Source organism: Hylobates moloch, unplaced genomic scaffold (assembly GCF_009828535.3).
Source record: "Hylobates moloch isolate HMO894 unplaced genomic scaffold, HMol_V3 SCAFFOLD_3, whole genome shotgun sequence".
In the NCBI taxonomy this organism is placed as follows: domain Eukaryota; kingdom Metazoa; phylum Chordata; class Mammalia; order Primates; family Hylobatidae; genus Hylobates; species Hylobates moloch.
In genome coordinates, this window is record NW_026652278.1 from 17,893,249 (window position 1) to 17,918,641 (window position 25,393).

The 25,393-nt window shown below is 32.8% G+C and overlaps 1 protein-coding gene across 4 annotated transcripts in view; it reads right to left on the reverse strand.

Moving 5' to 3' along the window:
- The window catches only part of ATRNL1 (attractin like 1), an 838,515-nt gene that overhangs the window by 373,477 nt on the left and 439,645 nt on the right, over positions 1-25,393 (reverse strand). For all 4 annotated transcript variants that reach the window (XM_032176925.2, XM_032176917.2, XM_032176911.2 and 1 more), the window contains one exon: positions 19,514-19,592. In XM_032176925.2, coding sequence (XP_032032816.1) covers positions 19,514-19,592 — 79 coding nt within the window. The remainder of the gene's footprint in view (positions 1-19,513; positions 19,593-25,393) is intronic.

Genomic DNA, 25,393 nt, shown 5'->3' on the forward strand with positions numbered 1-25,393 from the left:
CCAACAGATGAGGTTTTCCACATTTTAATATTTCTAACATTGCAATGTACTTTATAATCAATGCTGTCACCCTTTAATTGCTAAGATTTTTTCTTTCTTGGTGGTACACAAAAATGTTGTGCAAACTGTCTGAACTCAGGTTTAATGAAATATGGAAATATATTATTTTTGTATAATAAAGGAGGGCTATATGTTTACATATTTGCATATGTTGATATTAGAATATGCAACATCCTGATAAAGGAAACCTGGAGGGATAGATAATAAACAAGTGTTTATCTATGAAGGCAGGGAGGGAAAGTGAGGACTAGGTTATAGATAAATGTGAAACTTTTTAATTTATAACTTTTTATTTTTTCCTAAATTTGAATTATGTTAATATATTACTTATTTTAAAAATCAAATTAAATTGAAATAAAACCTAACACTCCAAAATCAAATTTCGTTTTTAAAAATCTAGTATAGAAGAACCTACATTTGTTTTTTATGCACTACCTCACATTCTTGCTAAGACAAAAGCTGAAATTTTTCCAAGCATTAAGAACTTGCTGAGAGCTTTATATTTAGAATCTAAATTCTGGCAAAGATATTTAAGATAATATCCAGTTCATGTAGACATGAATATATATGCTTTATGATCAATATTACTTGAAAACATTATAATCAAAGTGATGTTGCTGGCTTTAAAATCTTTAATAAAGCAAAAAGAACATAGCTTTAGTAATTAGGCATCCTATTTTCAATGGATATACTTAAATTGTTTAGCATTACTGTATTCAGATAATTAAATTAACTTAAAATTTTTAATATAAAATAGATGAAACCAATTATAATTTATTCTGTATCTTGTGAATTTCAATATTGAGTAAGGACTTCTCTTTTTCCTCTAGCTGAAATAACACATATCACCATAATTTAATAGACTGAATAAAAGGGCACTGGCCACTTACTATGTATGACAATAACTTCTGCCAGGCGTGATTCTATGTACCTACATTCACAAAATGTTATTCCACTGTTACCGTTAACTGCCAGCTTTCAGCATCAAAGTCACCTTCATTTGAAATCCAACAGACATTTATATTAAGAAAAAATAAGAAGTAATTCTAAGCACAATAATTAGACATATTAAGTAGAATAATAACTAGATATAGGATGACAGTACTCAGGCTGCCACCAAATATTTCACTCATCTGGTAGCAAAACTGTACAGGTTTTATAAAGGTCAAACAAAAAGAGATCATAGACATTGTGACTGTTACTTATTACGCATTATTCTCATTGCCAAGATTTTCTGGAGAATGTATTTGGTTTTCACCATTCTCATTAAACTAACTGTTATTAAAATACCTTCTAGTTGTTCACTAATTAGTAGGTAATTCACTAATTAGGAAACATTAAAAATAAGTACATTTCAACAAAATAAAAAATGTTCCTGCATTATTCTAAAATTACAAATCAACATAGAATTTGAATCAGTATATGATTAAAATTTTGGATTAAAAAGACTAAAACTATGAACAAAGACAGCAAAAATGAAATGAATCTTAACAATTCTTCATCTTTTAATAGGTTGCTAGCATGCATGGCATCCCTGGCTAAATCATGTGATACGTACTTTTAATTAATATAAATTTCTGTATAAAATAGATCTGCAAAATTAAATGGAAAACAGCTTTTGTTAGGCAAACTCTAATTTTGAATTAATCTTCAGGACAAAAATGAGATATGTTTTCATTTAGAAAAACTATCCCAGTACACATCAAAGAGTAATTAAAACACAGTAGTTCACTTTACCACACATATTAAAGGAAAAGAAGGACAGTAGTCTAAAAAAGCATTATCTTTAATTTGTAAAATATTAACCTCACTAAACTGTGATTTAATACATTAAGATTCTGGATAATAATCACCTAGCTACATAACATTTCACAGCTACCATAAGATTCTACACTCAATCTTCATTATAAAATTAAGAAATTTTCAGTTTTAAAACTAAATGCAACAGTTGTTTACCCAATATTGGGTACTTGCTAAACTATGTGTGTTAAGCAAATAGGAGGTTCTTGACAAATACTTATTGTTTGTCCTGGATGGATAAACAGGTATATCATTTACCATGCCTTCTACAAAACTGAATTTCCGTTGCTAGTAATTGGAATATGATTTATCAATAAGCATGCCATTAAGTGATTATAAACGTGTTGATACTCATTGTTCTTGAGCAGCCTCCTGGGGTGTCTGTGAAAGCCCCTGGGCGGAATACCTACAGCCACAAGCAGCCTCCTCTACTAACCTTAGTGTATCTTGCAAACATTATTTTAATGTGTACCTTAATGTGAAATTGTCTAGGTATCATAATACAGTAACAATTGCATTATTTCTAAATATAGTATATGTAACAAAAATCCAATAATCTAAGTACCTGGGCAGTTTTCCTTGTTTCAGCTGACTGATAAAGTAACCTAAAGTAGGCCATAGAGGTTATAATTTAGCTTTCTTACATACTCCACTCAGATTCCTAAAATATTCATAATAGTCTCCATAGTATCATTTAGCAACTCAACTGTCCTAAAATAGTGCATTTTAATTAGATTTTGCATTTCAAAGCACATTCTACATAGAAAACAATTTTATGCAACTTATATCAATACCCTAAGATAAAAGAATAGCCAAAGGTTATATGTAAATTACTAATTATCTAAAGGAAGCAAAACTGATTTACTGCTTAATTTATGTTAGCTCATCTGTTAGGCAAATAACTATTCTGAAAGTAATAATAAATTGCCCACATCTACAGGAGATATGTGTTTCATATTAAACAATATAATACAAAACCAGCTTCTAAGAATAGCATATTTCTTGCACTTTGATTAGAAAACTACGGCTCTTGCCCAGGTGCAATGGCTCACACCTGTAATCCCAACAATTTGGGAAGCTGAGGTAGAAGGACTGCTTAAGCCTAGGTGTTCAAGACCAGCCTGGGCAATACAGCAAGACACCATCTCTAATAATAATAAAAAAAAGAATAAAAAAAGAAAACTATAGCTATCATATAGAATTGTTTAAACAATTATGTGTTTTCTGAAAGTCAAAGATAATTTACCAATTACAGACGTCATTGGAGTTCACAATGTCAGTACTTCAGCATAAATAGAAATAAGAAATAAGAAGCTAACATTTTTACTCAAACAATTTTAGAGAAATAGACTGAGTAGAATCTTGCTAACCTGTACGTTTATGGAAATTAATGTTATTTTATGGCAATAACTTGGCATTTTTAAGAACAAAATATACTTTTATACTAGTAGAAAAATTTAGGATGGCAATAATAATAAAAATAATCAAATGGTAAATTTGCAAAATATATAAAGACTTTTAAAGTTTTTAATTATAATCTTACATAGTTTGATTGAAAATACTTACCATGAATAGATTTGAAATTTGGATGCTATTGTACCATAAGCTATTAGTAGTTGATGAGTGTGTGCTTCTAAGCCATTCTAAGTTAATTTCCAAAGCAAATCATTAGGACCAAAGTAGTAAATATTAATTGCTATAAATGCATAGGTAGAAAGCTAGAACTTGAATGCCGTAAGTCTGTACCATTACTAAACACAATAATATGGTACAAATTTATACTTATATAATAACCATGCAACTACATAGTCTTTCTACATTAACATAAAAAGCAGTTACACACACACACACACACACACACACAAACTCACACACACATTCATTTAAATGAAGGAAAAAGTAGCAGAAGACTTTTTTTATTATTTTACATTATTGTCATATTTCACAGAATTTATAACATGATCTAAAGCAGTTTGCCAACATTTTAATTTAATTCTCTAAGACTGTAATTTAGCTTGCTGTGTATTAAATTTCCTACTGAAATTCTCAGTCATTTTCCTTATATTACTGTTATAAACTTGAGTCAGAGTCATGTAGTTTTTGAGAGGTACTCCACTGTAGTGTGGTTCTAAATATTATTTCTCAGAATTACATAGCTGGATTGGTATCCTGGAATTCTTAAAAATATCTCTCTAAAAGAATATTCTAAGTGCATTAGAAATGCTCCACTGTAGAAATAAATAGTAAAGAGAAATAAAGATATAAAGTGTTCAAAATGTGACTATAATGAAAATAAGTTTGTACAGTTTTGACTTCTCATCAATAGATGTGAAATTTTTTTTATGTTGCTAAATAATTCAGAATTACAATAATTTATTAGAACTTTACAGTTACATGCAAAAATATACAAAAACAGGGTATAAGGAATATGCCATTATTAGTGTAAGTAATGTAGAAAAAGATATATATTAATATTGCTTCTGTATGTATAAAATACCTTCAGAAGAATATACACACACACAAAAAAACCCTGATAACACTGATTGGCTATAGAGGGGAGAGAATAATTGAGTGGGTGGGTAATGCTGGCGGCAATGTTGAACTCTGAAACATATAGACATTATCACCTATTAAAAATAGATATGAAAACATGTACAAGGTATAAAAATAATGCTTGATTTGATAGCAAACTGTCCATGTTTATTTCCAATAAAGAGGAGATGACTTCTCAAAATCTCTTCCATTAACAGAATAAAATTTTATAATACCAAATTGCCAAGGAAAGGAAAAACATACATCTATTAAAAAGAGATATAAGAAAAAAAATATCTTCAATTCTAGCTACTCAAGGAACTAGAACAAACTGGCCACAGAAAATGAGTTTGAATGGGCTGTGGGAATACAGAATCAAGCTTTGATTGACTACCCTTGTTCAAAGTATTGGTTATAATGCTTCATAATTGTTACAATATAATAACAGTGGATTTCAGACTAAAATAATTAATATACTATAATAGTTAACATTTTCAATATTATATTCATGCATGAATCTAATACCATGTTCATTCAATATACTCTAATAATGGTTTACCTAAATATCACAGTGTTAATACATGAATCATTTCAGTGAATGACAATAAACTAAAGTAGACCATAATTATGCTGGCATCAAAATAATTTAAAAATAAATAAATATACTATGCAGCAGGAATACCCTGTAATTTATAGATAAAGACAGTACAGGTCGAACACCAGTTCAGCATGATTTCCAATACAGATGTGATTCTTGGACATGACAAGAACAGAATTACTTATCTAATGGGGATATCAAAATCAACCAGACTAGGCCTTTTTTTCTAATTACATTATTTTAAGACATCCTCTTTGGTTGAGTATCACCATTATAGTGAACCACTGCTAGTGATGGAGTATGCACAATATCTGTCATTCAATATATTACCTATTTCCAAGTTCCCTACAATGTGGTTGAATTATTGTGAAAGCCAATTATTCAGGAAGCTATTAGTGCAAACATATTTTTATTCTGAGATAAAATACAAAATAGTTACTAAGACAACTATGTATTGTTAAATTACTAAATTTATTTTCAGAAAATTAATAAAGCATTATAACTATGTTCAAATCACAATAAAATTATTTTGTTTAAAGCTTTTTTTCCTCAAGTTAGAACCAGTAAAATATATTTTAAAAGCTCACATGAGAAAAAACTTTATATATATAATACATACTGCTGAATTCTGTATTAGGTTTAAATCTGTATATAAATGCCTAACTGTTAACAGTATATATCTAGCAAACAAATTCCCCTGTAAGGGGAGGTGGGTGGTGGTAGGAAGAGAATTGCTCAGCACTGATGTGCAAATTATGGCATAATTCTTTAAATGAAGGAAATTCTATATTTTAAGCAACAATTTACAGAATGATGAATGAAGTTAATATGGAATGCAGGTAGCATTATCACCTGCAAACTCAACTTTTAACATGTCAAATCCTGTCAACAAAATTCAGGGAAACTATATTACTATCATTCCACAGTAACTTATGCAATATAAAGAATCTTACACTGTTGCTTTAACAGGCACTCACCAGAAGCAGATACTGGTCCCATGCTTCTTGTACAGCCTGTGGAACCATGAGGCAAATAAACTTTCTTCCTTTATAAATCACCCAGCCTCAGGTATGTTCATTCATAGCAACACAAAAGAACTAAGAAATACACTGCGTAGTATAATAATACCATCTTGATTACTATAGTTTTGTAGAAAGTTTGAATTCAGGAACTGTAAATTTGTTTTTTTTCAAAAATGTTTCTGCTATTTAGGGTCCTTTGAATTTCCATATAAGTTTTTGAATCTACTTGTCAATCTCTAGAAATGTATTAGCCCATTCTCACACTGGTTATGAACTTAAGCCCAATTTGTGCAAGACATACTTGGACTGGTAAAGAGGCTTAATTGACTCACAGGTCAGCATGGCTGGGGAGGCCTCAGCAAACTTACAATCATGGCAGAAGGGGAACCAAACACATCCTTATTCACATGGGGATATGAGAGAGAATGAGTGCCCAGTGAAGGGGGAATCCCCTTATAAAATCATCTGATCTCAAGAGAACTAACTCACTATCATGAGAACAGGATGCGGGAAACCACCCTCATGATTCAATTATCTCCATTTGGTCCCTCCCACGACATGTGGGGATTATGGGAACTACAGTTCAAGAGGAAATTTGGGTGGGACATTGCCAAACCATTTCAACAAAGAAGCTTGTCAATTTCTACAAAGAAATTTGTAAATCACCCATTTAAAGCATAAAATTCAATAATATTTAAATTTTTCATAAAGCTGTACAACAATTACCATAGTCTAATTTTAAAACATTTTCATCATCCCAGAAAGAACCCATGTACCCATTAACAATCATTCTCTATCTGGCCCCACATTCCATCAAATACCCAAGCACAGCCCAAGGCAACTCTGAATTTACTTACTGTCTCTTTAGATTTGCCTAATGTTTTCAAGGCTCTTTCATTGTTATAACATGCATCAGTACTTCATTCCTTTTTAATGTAGAATAATATTCCATTTACACATATATCACCTTTTATTTGTCCATTCATCAGTTACTAGGCATTTGGGATATTTCTACTTTAAAGCTGTAATGAATAATGGTGCCATGAACATTAATGTAAAAGTTTTGTATAGACCTACATTTTCATTTTTCTTCAGTATTCACCTAAGAGTGGAATTTCTGGGTCCTATGGAAACTTTAATATTGCAAGGAATTGTCAGAGTGTATTACACTACAAAGTGTCAGATTAAATATCCAACAACAATGTATGAGGGATCTAATTTCTCCACAGCCTCATCAACATTGTGACGATTATTGGTGAATAATAATAACATTATTATCGATCACAAGCATTTAGTGGTATCTTATTGTAGGTTTGATTTCTATTTCTGCTAATGCTAATGTTGTTGAGCATCTTTTCATTTTCATGAGTTACTGACCACACATACACAGACACACACACACACACACACACACACACACACACACACACACACACAAACACAGAGTTGTCCCTCGGTATCTGCAGGGGATTGGTTCCAGGATCCCCGCAAGGATACCAAAATCCACAGATGCTCAAGTAACTTATTTAAAAATGGTGTCATAGTGGCATATAACCTATGCACATTTTCCCATTTATATTATCTCTAGATTACTTATAGTGCTCAATACAATGCAAATGTTATGTAAATAGTTGTAATAATGTATTTTTATTTATTTTATGTTTATTGTTATATTTTTCAACATTTTTTCAGAATATTTCCAATCCTTGATTGGGTGAATCCACAGATGTGGAAACCATGAATACAAAGGGCAAACTGCATATATTATGTGGAGAAATGCCTATTCAAATTCTTTATACATTTTTAAGTGGGTAATTTGCCTTTTGATTACTGACTTGGAAGAGTCCTTTGCATATGTAGATACAAATATCTTATCAGATATGTGATACGCAAAAGTTTTCTCCCATTCTGGAGGTTGTATTTTCATTTTCTTCATGGTGTCTTTTAAGCACAAAAGATTTTAATTTCAATGAATTCCAATTTGTTTTTTTTTTCTTTAATCACCTTTTCTTTTGATGTCATGTCTAAGAAGATTCTGAAAGATCAAGATCTTCTTCTGTATTTTCTTCTAAGAATTTTATAGTTTAGGTGTTACATATTGGTGTATCGATTCCTATTGACTTTATTTGTGTATGGTGATACGAGTAATGGGTCCAACTTCATTCTTTTGCATGTGGCTACCCAGTTGCCTAGCTCCATTTGTTGCAAAGATGAATCTTTCTTCCATTTAATTGTCTTGGTACTCTTGTAAAAATCAATCAACTATAAATTTAAGAGTTTATTTCTAGATTCTCAGTTACATTCTATGGATCCAAATGTCCAGTCTTATGTCTATATCACACCATCTTGATTACTATAGTTGCATAGTAAGTTTGAATTTATGAAGTGTAAGCTTTGTTCTTTTTCAAAAATGTTTTTGCTGTTTAGGGCCCTTTGCATCTCCCTGTGGATTTTAGGATCTACTTGTCAATTTCTATAAATAAACTACCTAGTATTTGGATAAGTATCATGTTGAATTTGTAGATCAGTTTGGGAGTACAGTCATCTTAACAACATAAAGTCTTTGAATCCATCAACATATAGTATCTTTCCATTTATTTAGGTCTTCTTTAATTTCTTTCAACAATATTTTATAGTTTTCAGAGTGATACGGTTTCACTGTGTCCCCACCCAAATCTCATCTTGCATTGTAGCTCCCATAATTCCCACCTGCCATAGCAGGGACCCAGTGGGAGGTAACTGAATCACAGGGAGGGTCTCTCCCATGCTGTTCTCATGATAGTGAATAAGTTTCATTCACCTTCTTCCACGATTGTGAGGCCTCCCCAGCCATGTGGAACTGAGAGTCAATTAAGCCTCTTTTCTTTACAAATTACCCAGTCTTGGGTATGTCTTTATTAGCAGTGTGAATATGGACTAATACACATAGTATATGTTTTCTACTGCTTTTGTTAAATTTGTTCCTACATATTTTATTCTTATTGATGCTATTTTGAACTGAATTGGTTTTTAGTTTTATTTTCAGATTTTTCATTGCTAATGTGTAGAACTACAACTGATTTTTATATTGCTCTGGCATCCTGAACCTTGCTAAGATTGTGTATTAGTTCTAACAGATTTTTTAGTGGATTTCTAGGGAATTTTATTTACAAAACATGTTATTTGCAAATAGAGATAGCTTTCTTTCTTTCTTCCCAATCTAGATGGCTCTTATGTCATTTCCTTGCCTAATTGCCCTGACTACAATATACAGTAAAATGTTGAATAGAATTAGAGAGAGTGGACATCCTTGACTTGTTCCTGATATAAGTGATTTAAAAAAAGTTAAGTATGATGTCAGATGTGGGTTATTGGTAGATGCCTTTTATCAGGTTTAGGATTTCCTTTTCATTCCTAATTTGTTGGGTGTTATTACGGTAAAAGGTTGTTGGACTTTGTCAAATGCTTTTTCTATATCTATTGAGATTCTCATGTGATTTGCATCCAAGCTCCTTTTATTGGTGAATGGTATTTAGAAATCAAAATCTAGGCAATATGTATGATACAATAAAGGGAACCAGAGATCCTTGGAGAAATAGCTAATTCTAGGACTGGGGCAAGAAGTATACAAGCTAAACCTGAAGTTTCTTATAGTACCAAAATGTAAGAAGGGTTGCGCGCACACACACACAGACACACCCCAAGAATGAGGGTATGTCAGGAGTGGAGGAACCATTGGAAAGAGTTCTCTAATATTAGAAAACAAGATGTGGGTGCTAGATGTGCTTGTTGCAAACAGAATGTTGATGTATCTAATTGGAAATTTAAAAATAACAAATGCAATCTCTGTGCTTGCTATAGGTTTATTTAGATTTCATATCTTTTTGAATTGGTTTTGCTAGTTTGTGCAACCTCTAGAGCTAAAGATGGGGACAGTGGCCCATAACTCTCTTAAATAATGTTCCTGCTTCATGAGCAGGGTGTTGAGCAGAGGTGTTATTTTTTTGTATTCTCATCTTATCTCCCCAGTCATGAAATCTCTACCCTATAAGCAAGGTGGAGAGAGGGTGACTGGGTCCCTGTTATTATTAGGCTGCTATGCCTTGAGAAGAGCTTCTTGCCATACAAGTGGGGCTCATTAGAAGAGAGCCTCAGGCCTCAGCTGATTTTGTCTGGAATATAGCATCTGCAAAAGGGAGCTGGGGGGATGAGAAATGCTAGTCACAGTGAGCTAGAAGGGGGTAGGAAGGGAGCAAGTTGAGGCTCAAATGCTATAGATTTGCTGTTCTTACTGAGAATTAGTAGATTTTCTTAAATAAGTTTGAGGCAGGAAAATAGGGTCTGCAGACAGGGAACTAAAGGCCAATTTGAGCAAATTTCTAAAACAGAAAACACCAAGGTCTGGGGGCAGAAAATCCAGGGCCAATTCATGCTGACTTCCCAAAGCTGGATCAAAAGGAAAATGCCTGGGTTTGGGGGCAGGGAACCTGAGGCCAATTAACACAAACTTCCTAAAACTAAACCAAAAGGAAAAAAAAAACCCTCTCCCCAAGCTGAGTAACAAAGGATCAAAGGCTACTCTCCCTACAGCCCTCCCCCTTCCACCAAATCTCAGATGGAAAGGGAGAGTGCCTTGGATAGGCCACAGGCCAAGCAGGGACCATCCCTTTATCTGCATGGGGTGCCAATTCACCTCAGCCTTTAACTAGCCATAGACAAAACCTTCTTCCAGATAAGGGGTAGCCAATAAGAACCTCAAACTGGGTACTTAAAGCCCAGAAAACTTTGCATCCAGGCCCTTGAGCAGCTTGCTCAGGCCTCCTCCCACTCTGTGGAGTGCTTTCTCTCTTAAGTTTCTGCTTTTGCATTTCATTCCTCTGCTACTTTGTGCGTTTTGTTCAATTCTTTGTCCAAATCTCCAAGAATCTGGGCAACTCGTACTCAAGACCCTCCACCAGTAACATGTGTTTCTTTGTTTTCCATATGCACTTAAAACTATTTCCAGGTATTTTAAATGGTTTTTTTTTTTTTTGAGATGGAGTCTTGCTCTGTCGCCAGGCTGGAGTGCAGTGGTGGGATCTCCGCTCACCGCAACCTCTGCCTCCTGGGTTCAAGCAATTCTCCTGCCTCAGCCTCCCGAGTACTTGGGACTACAGGCGCACACCACCACGCCCAGCTAATTCTTGTATTTTTAGTAGAGACAGGGTTTCACCATGTTTGCCAGGATGGTCTCGATCTCTTGACCTCATGATCCGCCAGCCTCGGCCTCCCAAAGTGCCGAGATTATAGGCATGAGCCACTGCGCCCAGCCGGTTGTTTGTTTTTTAAAGATTTTTCACTAGTTAGTGTTGTTTGGGGAATAGGTCTCAGGGGCTACTCTTGCTGTCATTCTAGAAGTCATCTTGTTCTATTGTTTCTCATCAAACTTCAGTCAAACTTTTGCACCCATCAGTCCACTAAAATTGCTGTTGTTGGGGTCAGCAATTATTTCTAAGTGGCTAAATACAATGGTCAATTTTCAGTTATTTCACTTGAACCATCAGAATTTTTTAGACAACTGATAACTCTGTTCCTTATTATACAGTGTTTCCTTGGCTTCCAGAAGCTCAGGGTTTTTCTCCACCTTCATTGGTGGCTGCTTTCCAGTATTCATGCTGGTTGCTTGTCTTCTGACTTCTTAAATTTGAATGCCTCAGGGCTTAATCCTCCTCTCTGGCCCAGGGTTTCAAATGCCATCTATGTGCTGAGATTCCCAAATTTAGCTTCCTACTCAGCTCTGTTTCCTCATGCCAGATGCAACTCCTGCCTCCTCGACAGATCTAATTAGATGTCTAGTAGATGTACCAAACTTAACATTAAAAATTAAACTCCTGTCCCTAAACCAATTTTACTTGGAGTAAACACAGAAACACAGTCATCAGCTTAAAATCAGATCCTTTTAACTCAGACATCTTTATAAGTTTGTTGGAAACCCTTCTATAGCTTACTAGCTCTTTCAGAGAAGAAGTTAAAGCAGTGTTTCTAGGCCAATAGTGCGTATTAGAACATTTGACAGCTTTAAAAATAAACACACTTGGCTGAGCCTCACTCACAGAAATTCTGATATTGTATATCTGATGGAGATGGAACAGTAGAATGGCATGCAAATACACACATACACACACACACACACACACAGGCACACACACATTTTAAAGATCCACAGGTGATTCTCAAGGGCCTACTAGATTGAGAACTATTGCATTACAGTAGAAATGGAGGAGGAGTCCAAAATATACAGGAGTTGTTGTTAGTAATATTAATGTATAATGCTGATCATTCTTTATATTACATATCAATAACAGCTATCATTTATTGAAGTCTGTTAGGTAAAATGCAGTGGGGTAAGTGCTTAGTATGCATTAATTCACTTAGTACTAAACATCTTATAAAGAAGGTTCTACCATATTTGATTGATTCTAAGAAACATTTTTTCACATTTTAATATCTCTAAACTCTAATGTGTTTTAAAATCAATGACATTATATAATCACTGCTGGCCAGATGACAGTTGTGATGTAGTTCTCATTGCCTGCACAGACATAAACTTGATTATTCTAGTTAATGATACTATGTGAAACATACAATATATTTTAGCTTAACTCAAAATGTGATTTTTAAAAACTTGGACTATGAAGGTGAATAAGTCGTAGCAAAACTTTACCCAATTTATTTTGCTTTTATTTTCCTCTCTGTATAAATGTGAATGACATATGACAAAACTATATCTAAATAATTATATAAGAGCTCTTTCAATAAGTAGAAAATAAATATTCTCAGTGGGAAGTGAACATTGTGCAATAGTTGAATAAGTACCGTGTTTTCTTAGTAAGTGGTACATCAAATAATGATTGATTGTGTCATAATATCAGATGAAATACAACATATTTCCCGTACAACAAACAGATGCATAAGTTACCTTATAAGTGGTCCATTATGAAACCAACTTGTTCAAACTCAGGCTATCTCTGAAGTTCTCTGTATGGTTCAGTCTGACAGACTTGGTTTTAAGTTACAGCTTCTTCTTTTACTAGTTGTAAGCTTTAAGCATTGCACTCTAGTCTCCTCAAATTCCTTGTAAAGGGCATATATATACATATATATTTTTAGTGTGAAAATTAAATACTATTTTTATTAAGTGCCTAACTTAAAATGTTAGGTCATGTTCTCTCAACTTGCCCATTATTTGACTATTTGTATTATAGTTATCAAATAACACAGTCCATTCTTCTTTATCAAATACCAACAGACCCACAATTTCCATGCACATTGTGCTTGTGCATGTGTGATTTATACAAATAGAAACACCATAAAAACTATGTCATGTATTTTCCAGTTAATAATATAGATTTTAAGATCTGTAAACATTTTTGAGGGCTGGGATTTTATTTGGCTTGTTTATTGCTGTATTTGTCTAAAAATGTGCTTGAAATAACAATAGTTGTTCAGTAAATATTTGTTGAAGGAAGGAATAAACTAATTTAATATTAACACAAATATGCCTCATTCTTTTTTTTGGTTACCTTATATCCCATGGTAAGAACACAGAATTTCTTTCTCGAATCTTTTTGAATGATATGAAACAGTTTTGATATACAAAAATCTCTCTGTGTCTATATATGAGTATACTCTGAAAAGGTAGGCAGGTATATATCTTTAAGATAGATTTTCAGAAATCTATTAAGTCAGAGTTTTTAATTTTGATAGACAAAATACGGAGTAAACATCTTTTATTTTTGCTTGCCGAGTATAACTCCTCCTTATTTTGAAAACAAATCAAGATTCTACTTTATAGAATTATTCCTTTCTACTTGTCTCTGAGTTTCTGTGGATTTTATGAGGTTGAACCCACCCCTGAGCTCCAGGGTGAGCATTTGTGTTGAAAATAAGGTTGCCAGATTGAGCAAATAAAAATACAGAACACTTGGTTAAGTTTGAATTTTAGATAAAAAATGAACTTTTTAGCATAAAAACACATATATACACATAAACATCAGACACATATATCGAGATATACATTCGTTTGAATATATAAGACAAATAAGATTTTGTGGTTAGTGAGACTACATTTTTTAGAATAAATCAATATAATGTTTTAGTCTAAGTAACTGGGTCTAAATATAAAGATAATAGCATATAATAAAGAAAAAGTGATTTTAGACAAATTTGTTATATTGTACATATAGTAAAAACAGTGCCCAAAGGTTTTTGGGTTAGGGTTTTTTTTTGAAATTAATCCTGTGTATAATTATGAAACAGTTCACATTTACTTCCATTACTAATCTGACTTCCAGAAAACTTTTCAATATATTCTATCTCCCTATGCATGACATCACAATAAAGTAAATCCAGGTGCTCCCCTAAGAACTCTGTACGTGTATGTGTGTGTGTCTGTCTGCCTTATTGAAATGTTTTAAAACTACACATTCCCCAATAATGGGGCCTATGTTTTTTTCTTTATATCCTCAGTATTTATCAATTTGTCTATAATACAGCAAGAAATTGATACACCTTTGTTGAACTGAGCAAAATGGAAGCACTATATTTACCATAAGGTCTTTGGAAACAGGTTTACAGGGCAAGTATCAGTCATTTTTCAAATCTTATCCCCATACATATTTGACTTCTCAATTCAAGTTATTTTAAAGTAAATTTATGTTAAAATTTTGAAAGTATGATAATGCAATAGGCATGTGGAAGACCTGTAATTTCTAGTCTCATAGGATAAAGGAAGAAAATTAATACAATAATAATCATTTTAGTTCGCAATTCAATAAAAAGTAAATGACAAGCAACAGTAACTTGACATTGTGGCCATTAACTGCAAAGACATTTATTTGAGTGAAATATTTACTAATGAGTTTTTAAAAGCATGTGTTTAACGGAAAGCTTTATCTACATATTACAATGTTTAAACATTTACAAAATACAGAGATTTGAAGTGCTATAAAATTCTACAAAAGGTTGCAAGCAGTACCTAATCAGTTAATTTGAATTTATCCACCTAAAATAACACTTTCACTTTTTCCTTAATGTTTTTATTCTGTGCCCAATCCTCTTTCTGTAAATATATTTACTGTCTAAGGAGACAAGAGTAGTTCAATTTATAAAACACTGCTACATTGCATTAATATTACTTAGATGAGAATCTATTTATCACTATTTACCACCTCAGAGAATATTTTATAACTAATTGGTTTATATACCATAAAATGTCATTATTAAAGTATAGTTTAATATTATTACTTTTGTCTGGTTTTATACCAGTGAAACAGGTATAGAAGGAAAGAACTAATGTATTTGCCTCTGGAAAACTAGTTTGTTACTCAAAGCTACTAAAACTCTAATTGTGGGTATTGGTTTATTATTTTTAACTCAAATTTCAGGGTGATAATAAAAAATACAAATCTAAGTTTTACGCTTCATGATTACAAAATGTGCAGGGAGATAGGGTATTATGAACATAAATTCAATCCCTCATTGGGCATGTCTTACCCTCCAAAATTTCCTGTACTGATTTTGAAGCAGAAGAGAAGTGTAATATGTGAGAAATATTAAAAAGTAGTGTGGTAAAGTTCTATATTAAAATATTTTTAAACTTAAAAAAACTGTAAATTTACAAGAATTAAAAAGGGAAAAATTGCTATCACATGAAATGTAGAGATCATTCAAATACTCAGACTCACTAGTAATATGAAGTTAATGTAAAAATAACCCTTCCTTTGCCTATGGAGCTATTATTCTACAGATTTTGCAGTTATAGTTTCACGGAGACATGCTACATTTAAACAACTCAAAATGGAAAAAATTAACTTCTTGTAACTATTAAAATATGCATCATATTTTCACATGATAGTCAAATATATGATCAAATATCTTCATTGCAGGGAAAAATTATAATATCTTCATATTTTTCTGCCTTATGATACCTATTAAAATTCAAATTTCAGATTAAGAATGAAGATTACCAAGCATAAAAATAGTTCAATAGACTCCTTTTTACATATACTTGCTCCTGACAAATATTTTAGTAATGTGATGACTATAACTGTATGTGCCATTGAAGCTAAATGTTTTTAATACCTCTGTAAAAAGGACAAGCTATATAAATGAATTCATCTTTCTAGTGTATTATAATATTTCCACTTATCAATATACACTTATTGTTTCCATTCGTTAGCGCATCCCAAAAGAAAGTTTTCATCTTTTTGACAGGGTTGCCATAGAAACTTGGGGTTAGTGTAAGAAGGGGTCATATCAAACTTGAAGCCTTTTGTAGTTTCATTTTTTTAAATGTGTGTTTAAGAGCCCCTGAATTCTCAGGGGTGTTATTCAAAAGTCGTAACATGACTAACTATCCTCTGAATTTAAAATTATGCCACAAAAAGCATATTTGCGTTTATGAGAAAACAAAACTTTGGTTTAAAAAGTGACACATCTAGTTGAATGAACACAATATGTTAAAACATTTCCAAAGATTATTTTCATTTTAAACTTTCATTACATTTAGAAAAGCAACCAGTATAACTGCTGAAATAAAACTACATAAATTCTAAGAAGAATCCTTTAAGTAACTTTTATTTACTGTAACAGATAAACTGTCATTTTACTAATCAAAGGTGTCCTCTGAGCTTTACAATAATTGATTTCTTCAATGTTTGGAAAAGACAGTAACATTCACATAAAGAAATAATAGTGGGTTCTTTTCCTTTGGGAAATATTACAGTTAATTTAATATTTAAAACTGAATAAAGAGAGGATTAGATATAAACACATTTTTACCTCCACTCACATAAAGTCTATAAATGGAATTATCACATAACTACAACTAGTGTGGTTAAAAACCTCCAGGGCTCTTAAGACCAAAATGAAAAACAATTTCTTAACACAGTAGTTCCCCCTTAAATATGTTTCAACACACCCAGGGGATGCCTAAAACTGTGGATACTACTAAGCCCTATATATACTATGTTTTTCCCCATACATACATACCAATGATAAATTTTAATTTATAAATTAGGTACAGCAAGAGATTAACCACAATCATAATGAAATAGAACAATTATAATAATATGCCGTCGTAAAATTTATGTGAATGTGGTCTCTCTCTCTGTCACTTCCCACCTCCCCCACTATTTCTTTCTCTCAAAATCTCTTAATATTTGTGGACTGCAATTGTCTGTAACTGAAACTATGGCTAAGGGGGGACAATTGTAACATAAAAATTACTTGCTAAGTGCAGATCTCTAATAATCATCAAAGACAATGTCATCTTTGCTTTGGACATCAACAGATGAATAGTTTCTAAAACATTTAGGATTTTACATTTAAAGGAATTTAGTAAAATTAAATTTGAGAAAATTCCTCAAAATATTTTTTAACATGTAATGCTATAGCATAACATAAACCCTCAAGATACATTTTCTTTTTCGGAAACAGTAGCAAATTAAATGCAAACACTATTATACACTTTAATAGAAAAAAGCACAACCTGGATGAGTTTTGGAAAGAAGGGAATTATATTAAAGGAATTTCCAGAGGACATAGTAATATTAATACTACAGATAAAAACTGGAAAGTGATCCTAATCTAGCTCCCCTTTACTATTTGTCTTTTATCCTTTCCACATCTACCATATATATTGAAAGATTTTGACTTCCAAAAGATAAATTTATATAAATATCTTAAAAATTAAAGTAGTATCAACTTGCCAGAGCACCTGATTAGTATGTAATAAACAGCATTACTACACTGAGACAATACAATATTAGCCAAAATCAATTTGTCATTTTGAGAAGTATGAAAGTGTTATAGCTAAACTATTCATGTTAGTTTTAACAAATATTAAATATCATTTCTAAACTTTAGCTACTACATGTAAACATTTATAGGGCTCGAAAGACTAGACGACAACTGAGAATTAGCTCTAGGGTACAAATCCTTCTTTTAAGAGGTAAGGAAATTTAACTAGACCACTTACTTATATTCAGCTGCCAGTTAATGGCAGAGTTACACATTGATATTTTCACAATGCTATATTTACATAGATGCATTTTATAAATTTTAGAGATCAGATATTTAAATAGCGCTCCTCATGATGCAATGGGAACAGTGGCTCCCTGATAGATTCAGCCTTCTCTTCTAATGATTAAGGACATAAATTGTCCCTTGCCCTATTCCATTACGGAAGGAAGGCCTTCAAACTACCTGCCTATAATTATGATTTTTCATTCCTGAATCTATAATTTTACTGTAATACATCATCTAACATGTCTAGAAGACTGTTTACCTCTGCAGAGAATTCCACTTCTTGCCAAATATTTATATATTTATATTTAATAAGCTCTTTTCCCATTGGATTACTTTTTAACATGCAGTCATTCCAAGTAAACCCTCACTGATGTTGCACTGGCCATAAACAAACAATCAGAGAGGCAGAGAGTATTAAGATGAATGATTTATTTGAAGGCAGGGAGGGACTCCAGTTTGCAAATATATTATAGATAGTACTGATCTTTGATGGGTGCTTAAAAATAGACTAAGAAGAACCGATGTCACTCACTAATTCTATAGCTTAGAACACTCTGGATTATTTTTACATGTCTTTAAATATTATATTTTTTATGTGGAGAAAAGAACATAAGCAATTATACTGTTGTTTTATATTGTTACAAAAAACATCCATATAGAAATATATGGAGAAATGCAATAGCAAATAAAATACTAAGATTAATACTAATAGAATACAGTATAATAAAAGAATACTGATAAAAACAGAAACTAGCTTTTTGAATAAATGAGGTATAGAACAATACATCTACCGCATACTTTTGTTCTTCAGATGATTTTGTTTCTTCATTCCTTTCAATTAATGAATATATACAATTTATATAATCAGTTGTTATTTTGTAAGAATATTATTGCTTTCATCAATTTTAGGATTATAAGAAAAATAATTAATTCTAATACAGAAATTTATCCAATGGATGTGCTCTTTAAACAGAGTTGGATTATTAGCTAATCAAAAAATGGAAAAGATTTGATTCCCAAAAAAGAATGTTATAATAAATTTCTAGTAGATAAAATCTTTTTCAGAAACCAAAAATAAATATTTATCACTCAGAATTTTAAATTTCAACAGACACTTATGAAAAATAAATTATGTCTTTATAGCATAACTAAATGCCTAAGTTAAATATATTACAAAATTATTTAAACATAATAAATAATTGTATTCACTATAAATTTCAATACCATTTTTAGAAACTGTTTGCAACAAACCAATGCTTTTACAACTACTAACTTAAAATTACAGTGATAGTTTGCTCTACAGCTTAAAAAATACTAGAGTGATTTTTGAATATTAGTATGTAAAAATGATTTGAAATTCTGTATTCCAAGAGAGCATGGTAATTAACAGACAACAGAGATTCATATATTTGCTTAAATCTTTAAACAAAAGATTAAATAATATTACTGATACCTCTCTCCGTCGAGAAGCCCAACAAGTTTGTTTGATCTTCCATACCACAGCAGCCACCAGCAATAAGGATAGGAAACAACTGGAATATAAAACAAATAATTTTTGCTCAAAACTTATTTGAACTATGTAATGAAAAAACAGTATATGAAAGACTCAAATACATATATATATAAGTAATAACTTTGTCTAGGTAAACAATCAAAAATAGGATACATTTCCAATGTTTAAAATGTTCTCTCAAATAAAATCAAAATGTACAGGTAGAAAAAATATTTATTTCTTGCTATAAAAAATATATTTCTTGCTATAGATTATGGCCAATATGTAGAATTTTCTCTGTCAGAAGGAATGTAAATTTATAATTCCATTGGTCTTATGAAGCAAGAGAAATCACAACCAAAATCTACTTAGAATTGCTATTATGAGTCATAAAATATGGAAATTTTATAAATCCAAATGTCACACATGTACATTTATATTATTTTTATCACTAACTATTTTATATATGAACATATTCCAGTGGTTCCCAACCAAAGGTTATTTTGCTCCCTCCCCCTAGGGATCATTTGGCAATGTCTGGAGACATTTTTGTTTGTCAGAACTGGGAGAGGAGAGCAGGGGTGTTGCAAGAATTCTAGAATGCACAAGACTGTCCCCAACAGCAAAGGATCAGCAATACAAAATGTCAGTAGTACTGAGGCTGAGAAACCCTGGCATATGTTAATGTTTACATTAAGAAATAAGTCAGTTACAATGTTCATACATGTGGTCTAATATATTAGGTACTATATGCAATAAACTATGATAATGCAGGGTACTTTGTTAGAAGTAACTCAAGCCTGACAAATCTCAAAATGACAGGGATTTACATGAATCTCATTAATCAATCTCAACCCTATATCACTGTTTATTTTCCCTTTCTTTGCTCTTTGGTCATAGATTATGCTATGAGAAGACCCAGAAGTGAACAGACCTGGAACACTACAAATTCACTGGTCACTGGACACTACAAGAAAAACCTGGTACTCATCCTTATTTGATAATCATTGTGTTCATCACTTGAGTCACTCACAAGCAGTGGCAATTTTTGACACTTTCCACTCTTGTCAGGTCTTCAATATATTTTTTCTCCTTGCCTATGCCTCATTTGAAGCAGAAGACCTTAGAATATCCTTCAATGACAATGATAACAACGATGTCGATTTTAATATCTATCCATTGAGTGCTGCACACATTCCAGATGCTGTGATAGACACGTCACATCGATGATTGGATTTAGTCTTAGAAATCCTTCAAGATAGTATATATTATTCTTATTTGAGAAAACAGGAATCCAGTCCTCCGAGATTTTGCAGTTAATTGCTTAGAGTCACACATGGAGTAAGTCATAGTACCAAAATACAAATCCAGCTACTTAAGCCTCAAACTTTTTTCCTTTCCATACGCTGGCAGCTCTAAGTGTGCCCACTATCCCATAACCATTCTGTTTCCATATCCATTCTCTAATCCCGCCCAGAATCAAAGGAAATCTATTTTTTAAAAAGTCAGGGATACTAACCTTTCCAACCATAGAAGCAATTTTTTAACATAACACCCTTTATGTAATATTCAACATTTTAGGGGATATTTTTCTTAGAATTTGCGTTCAATAGAAAGTCACTGTGATTTTCTAGAAATTATATAAACTGGTGCTTTCTCTATTATCAGACTTTAACTTCTCAATTGACAATATCAACCATTCATACTTTAAAACTCTCTCCTGAATACTTTCTTTCATTTTCTTTTGTTTTGTTTTCCTTAATACTTCCTAACCTAATATAGGTTAAATGGATGTAGGTTACATTCCAAATTCTTTCTTTTAAATTATGGACATTCCTTAAAATTCACTTCATGCAATTGTGCTCTTCTTTTCTCTCGCCCTCAAAGAGAAAGCTCAGTTATTTTCCTGATTTCAACTATGACCTCAATTGAAATGATTTCCAAATCGGCATCTTTACACCTGTCAAAATGAGAGCATCTTATCCTTGAAAGGGATATAAAAGATTTCTTAGTTCTAAGTCCCTCCCAGGAAGGAAGTTCCCAGTACAGCTCTGATAGTGATCCAGCACCTAATTAAATACTCATTGTAGCTGAGAAGTTGCTGACTCACAAGTTAGTGCATTCTATTTCTAGTTAATTCAAATTTTTAAATATTCTTTTTATTTTTATTTTTTTGAGATGGAGTCTTGCTCTGTCACCCAGGCTGAAGTGTAGTGGCACAATCTTGGCTCACTGCAACCTCTGCCTCCTGGGTTCAAGCAATTATCCCACCTTGGCCTCCTGAGTGGCTAGGACTACAGGCACGCGCCACTACTCTGGCTAATTTTTTTTGAATTTTTAGTAGAGACAGGGTTTCACCATGTTGGCCAGGCTGGCCTCGAACTCCTGACCTCAGGTGATCCACCAGCCTCAGCCTCCCAAAGTGCTGAAATTAAAGGCGTGAGTCACCAAGCCTGGCCAATATTCTAACTTTTATCAATCAGTGCTGTGTCTGCCTTCTAGGTTAAACAAAATCAGTCTGCTGTATGCTAAAACTTCTTTATATATTTAAAGAACATACAGGTTTTCTTGTATGCAGGATTGCCTCGAGTCCAGTGTTTCTCAACCAGGAATGTTTTTGTTCTCCAGGCGATATCTGGCAGTGTCTAGAGACATTTTTGGGTTTCACCACTTGACAGGCATCTAGTGGGACATTACTTAAATATCATACAATATATATAGGTCACCCTTCCAACAGCATTTTCCCAGCCCAGAATGCCAATATTGCCAAGGTTGAGGAACCCTTCTCTAGTCTGAAGTATTATCATAGTGGTTATACTTCTCTTGTTATACCCAGATTAATAGTGTAACTTTTTTTTTTTTTTTTTTTTGAGACAGTCTCACTCTGTCGCCTAGGTTGGAGTACAGCAGCGCAATCTCAGCTCACTGCAGCCTCTGCCTCCTGGGTTCAAGCGATTCTCCTGCCTTAGCCTCCTGAGCAGCTGGGACTACAGACGTGTGCCCCCATGCCCGGCTAATTTGTTTTGTATTTTTAATAGAGATGGGGTTTCACCATGTTGGCCAGGATGGTCTCGATCTCCTGACCTCGTGATCCGCCCACCTCGGCCTCCCAAAGTGCTGGGATTACAGGCGTGAGCCACTGCGCCTGGCCAGTGTAACTCTTAAAATATGGTACTGAGAATGGACACTTTAGATATGGTCTGAGGGTTCATTTATCTGAATTTCAGTCAGACCATCATACCCTTAAGAATTGTGATATAAATGTTAATATCACCTCAAACCTACCATGTCCAAGCTGAACCATTAATAATGTTCATGATTAGAAAAGCAACCAACATCTATTGAGTAATATGTACCAAGCACTATGCTGAATGTTTTACATGAATTATCTCTTTAATTCCTATAATTGCAGATGATACATCATGTATATACTGTCATGCGTTCATTTAAAACACGGGAAAGCTAAGTCACAGAGAGTTGAAGTAAATTGTCTAAGGTTCAAAGTATTAAATTACAAGTTCTTCCCTTTCCCCTGACTTCTCTCTTTCACCATTACTTTCCAGTTAAAATGTTAAAAACAATTTACATTTCAATTACATCATCCCTTACATCCAGATACCAGATCCTGTCAGCTGTTTCTTTCAGAATATCTGTTGCAGTAAATAATAGTATATATGGAAAAGTTACTTATATTCAGTAAATACAACTTAAATATCAAAATGTATTTTTATTTGATTAATAATTCACAACATTCCTCTTCCTTAAGAGTTACATAATAAAGATTCAGTTTGAGATGGCAATACTAGTTGAATTTCTCATGAGGAGCTTAAATTCTTTCTTATCTAGATTTTATGACTCAAGTGAGTATCATTTTTGTAATGATGTACAAGGACAGCATAAAATATACAATTTTCATAATTTCACTTTCTTGAAACAAGGAGTTATACACCTTAAGGGTTTGTATCGGATGCTTTCTATGCTAATTCCTATTAGGTTAGCAGTAAAAGAGCTAACATGATGTAAAAACTTGGCTGCTATAATCAATAAACAATGTAAGAAAATATTTTTAAAATAGTATTCTCATAATCGCCAATAAATATCAAAAATCCAATAAAATATATCTTACTACTTGGCATATAGTGGTTGTCAATACATTTTTGATAAATAAATGAATTTTTTTCGGGGGGACGGAATCTCGCTCTGTCACCCAGGCTGGAGTGCAGTGGCGCGATCTCAGCTCAGTGCAAGCTCCGCCTCCTGGGTTCATGCCATTCTCCTGCCTCAGCCTCCCTAAATTGGTTTTTAAATCGATTTGAATAACATCATTTTTTCTAATACTGAATGTCTCATTTGGCATTATTATCCTTATATAGGGTAATGCTTTATAAATGTTCTTGATTTCTAATAAATTACATTGCAAACAAAGTGACAGTTCTCTTAAAAAATATACATACAAACAAAAACCAGTTTATTAAGAACACTTGCTTTATTAAAAAGCAAAACAAAGAATAAATATTTGTAATATTTATTCAGCATAGTTAAAAAGTTATATTCTTCCTTTGGTGACTACTAGAGAGTCTCCGTCTTTATTGACAATCTTGGACACCTGAAGAATGACAGAATTTCCATCATCTGAATTTCTTGAATGACCATGTGAAGCAGTGTTCTGTATTCCATGCTATCCCTTCTGATATAGTTTGGATATTTGTCCCGACTCAAATCTCAGGTTGAACTGTAATCCCCAGTGTTGGAGGTGGGGCCTGGTATTCGGGTCAGGGAAAAAGATCCTTCATGGCTTGATGCTGACTTCACAATAGTGGGTGAGTTCTCCTAAGATCTGGTCATTTAAAAATGTGTGGCACTTCTCCCCTAACTCTCTTGCTTGTTCCTGCTTTTGCCATGTGACAAGCCTGCCCCCTCTTTGCCTTCTACCATGATTGTAAACTTCCTGAGGCTGCTGTAGAAGTTGAGAAGATGCCAGCACCATCCTTCCTGTAAAGCCTGCAGAACTGTGAGCCAATTAAACCTCTTTTCTTTATAATTTATCCAGACTCAGATATTTTTTATAGCATTGCAAGAATAGCCTACTACACCTTCCACTGGCTACTTTTTTGCCCACTGGACTTGATGTGACACAGAAGCATTGTAAACTTTTATTACGTTAAGTGACAGATTTGTAGGTTTGTGTATTCTAGTTAGCTTTTCTCTATCTCTTAAATCAAAGGGCTTAATGGGTAACATTGAACATTAGTATCTTTTAATTTGGTATTGTGGCAAATTTGTCAGAGAAAAATAAGTATTTACTGCTTTCTTTCAGGTCTTCTTTTCCTATCATATTATGCAAAAGCTTTTATGCTCCATGATATAGATATTGATGGGGGAATAATTGGGCTTTCTTTTTTTTAAAAAAAAAATACTGTACAATAATAATATCAAAAGATCTGAAAGGTTCAACACCCCTCAGTACAATCCACCCAAAGGAAATAGGGAGTAAAAAGAACAAAGAAAGAAATAAAGAAAACAAACATTAAAAAGCGAGTACGTCAGCTACAGGAATAAAAAAGGGAAGCATAAAAACTTAGAGACATTTCAATAATTTGATTTTATTATTCATAAAATGGTCATTTTAAAAGGATTCTTAATGTAAAAAAAATGGAACTTATTAGGTAATCTCATTTAGGGAAAATTAAAAGAATGCAATATCAGTAACATAGTGTGCTACAAGGTTACATTGTAACGCAGGTTGCTAGTGACAAATAAATACCCTCTGGTGGTAATCTAGTTGGCCAACTGCAAAAAGAGATAATATTGTCACTATTTTATAGCAATTTGAGGTTAACT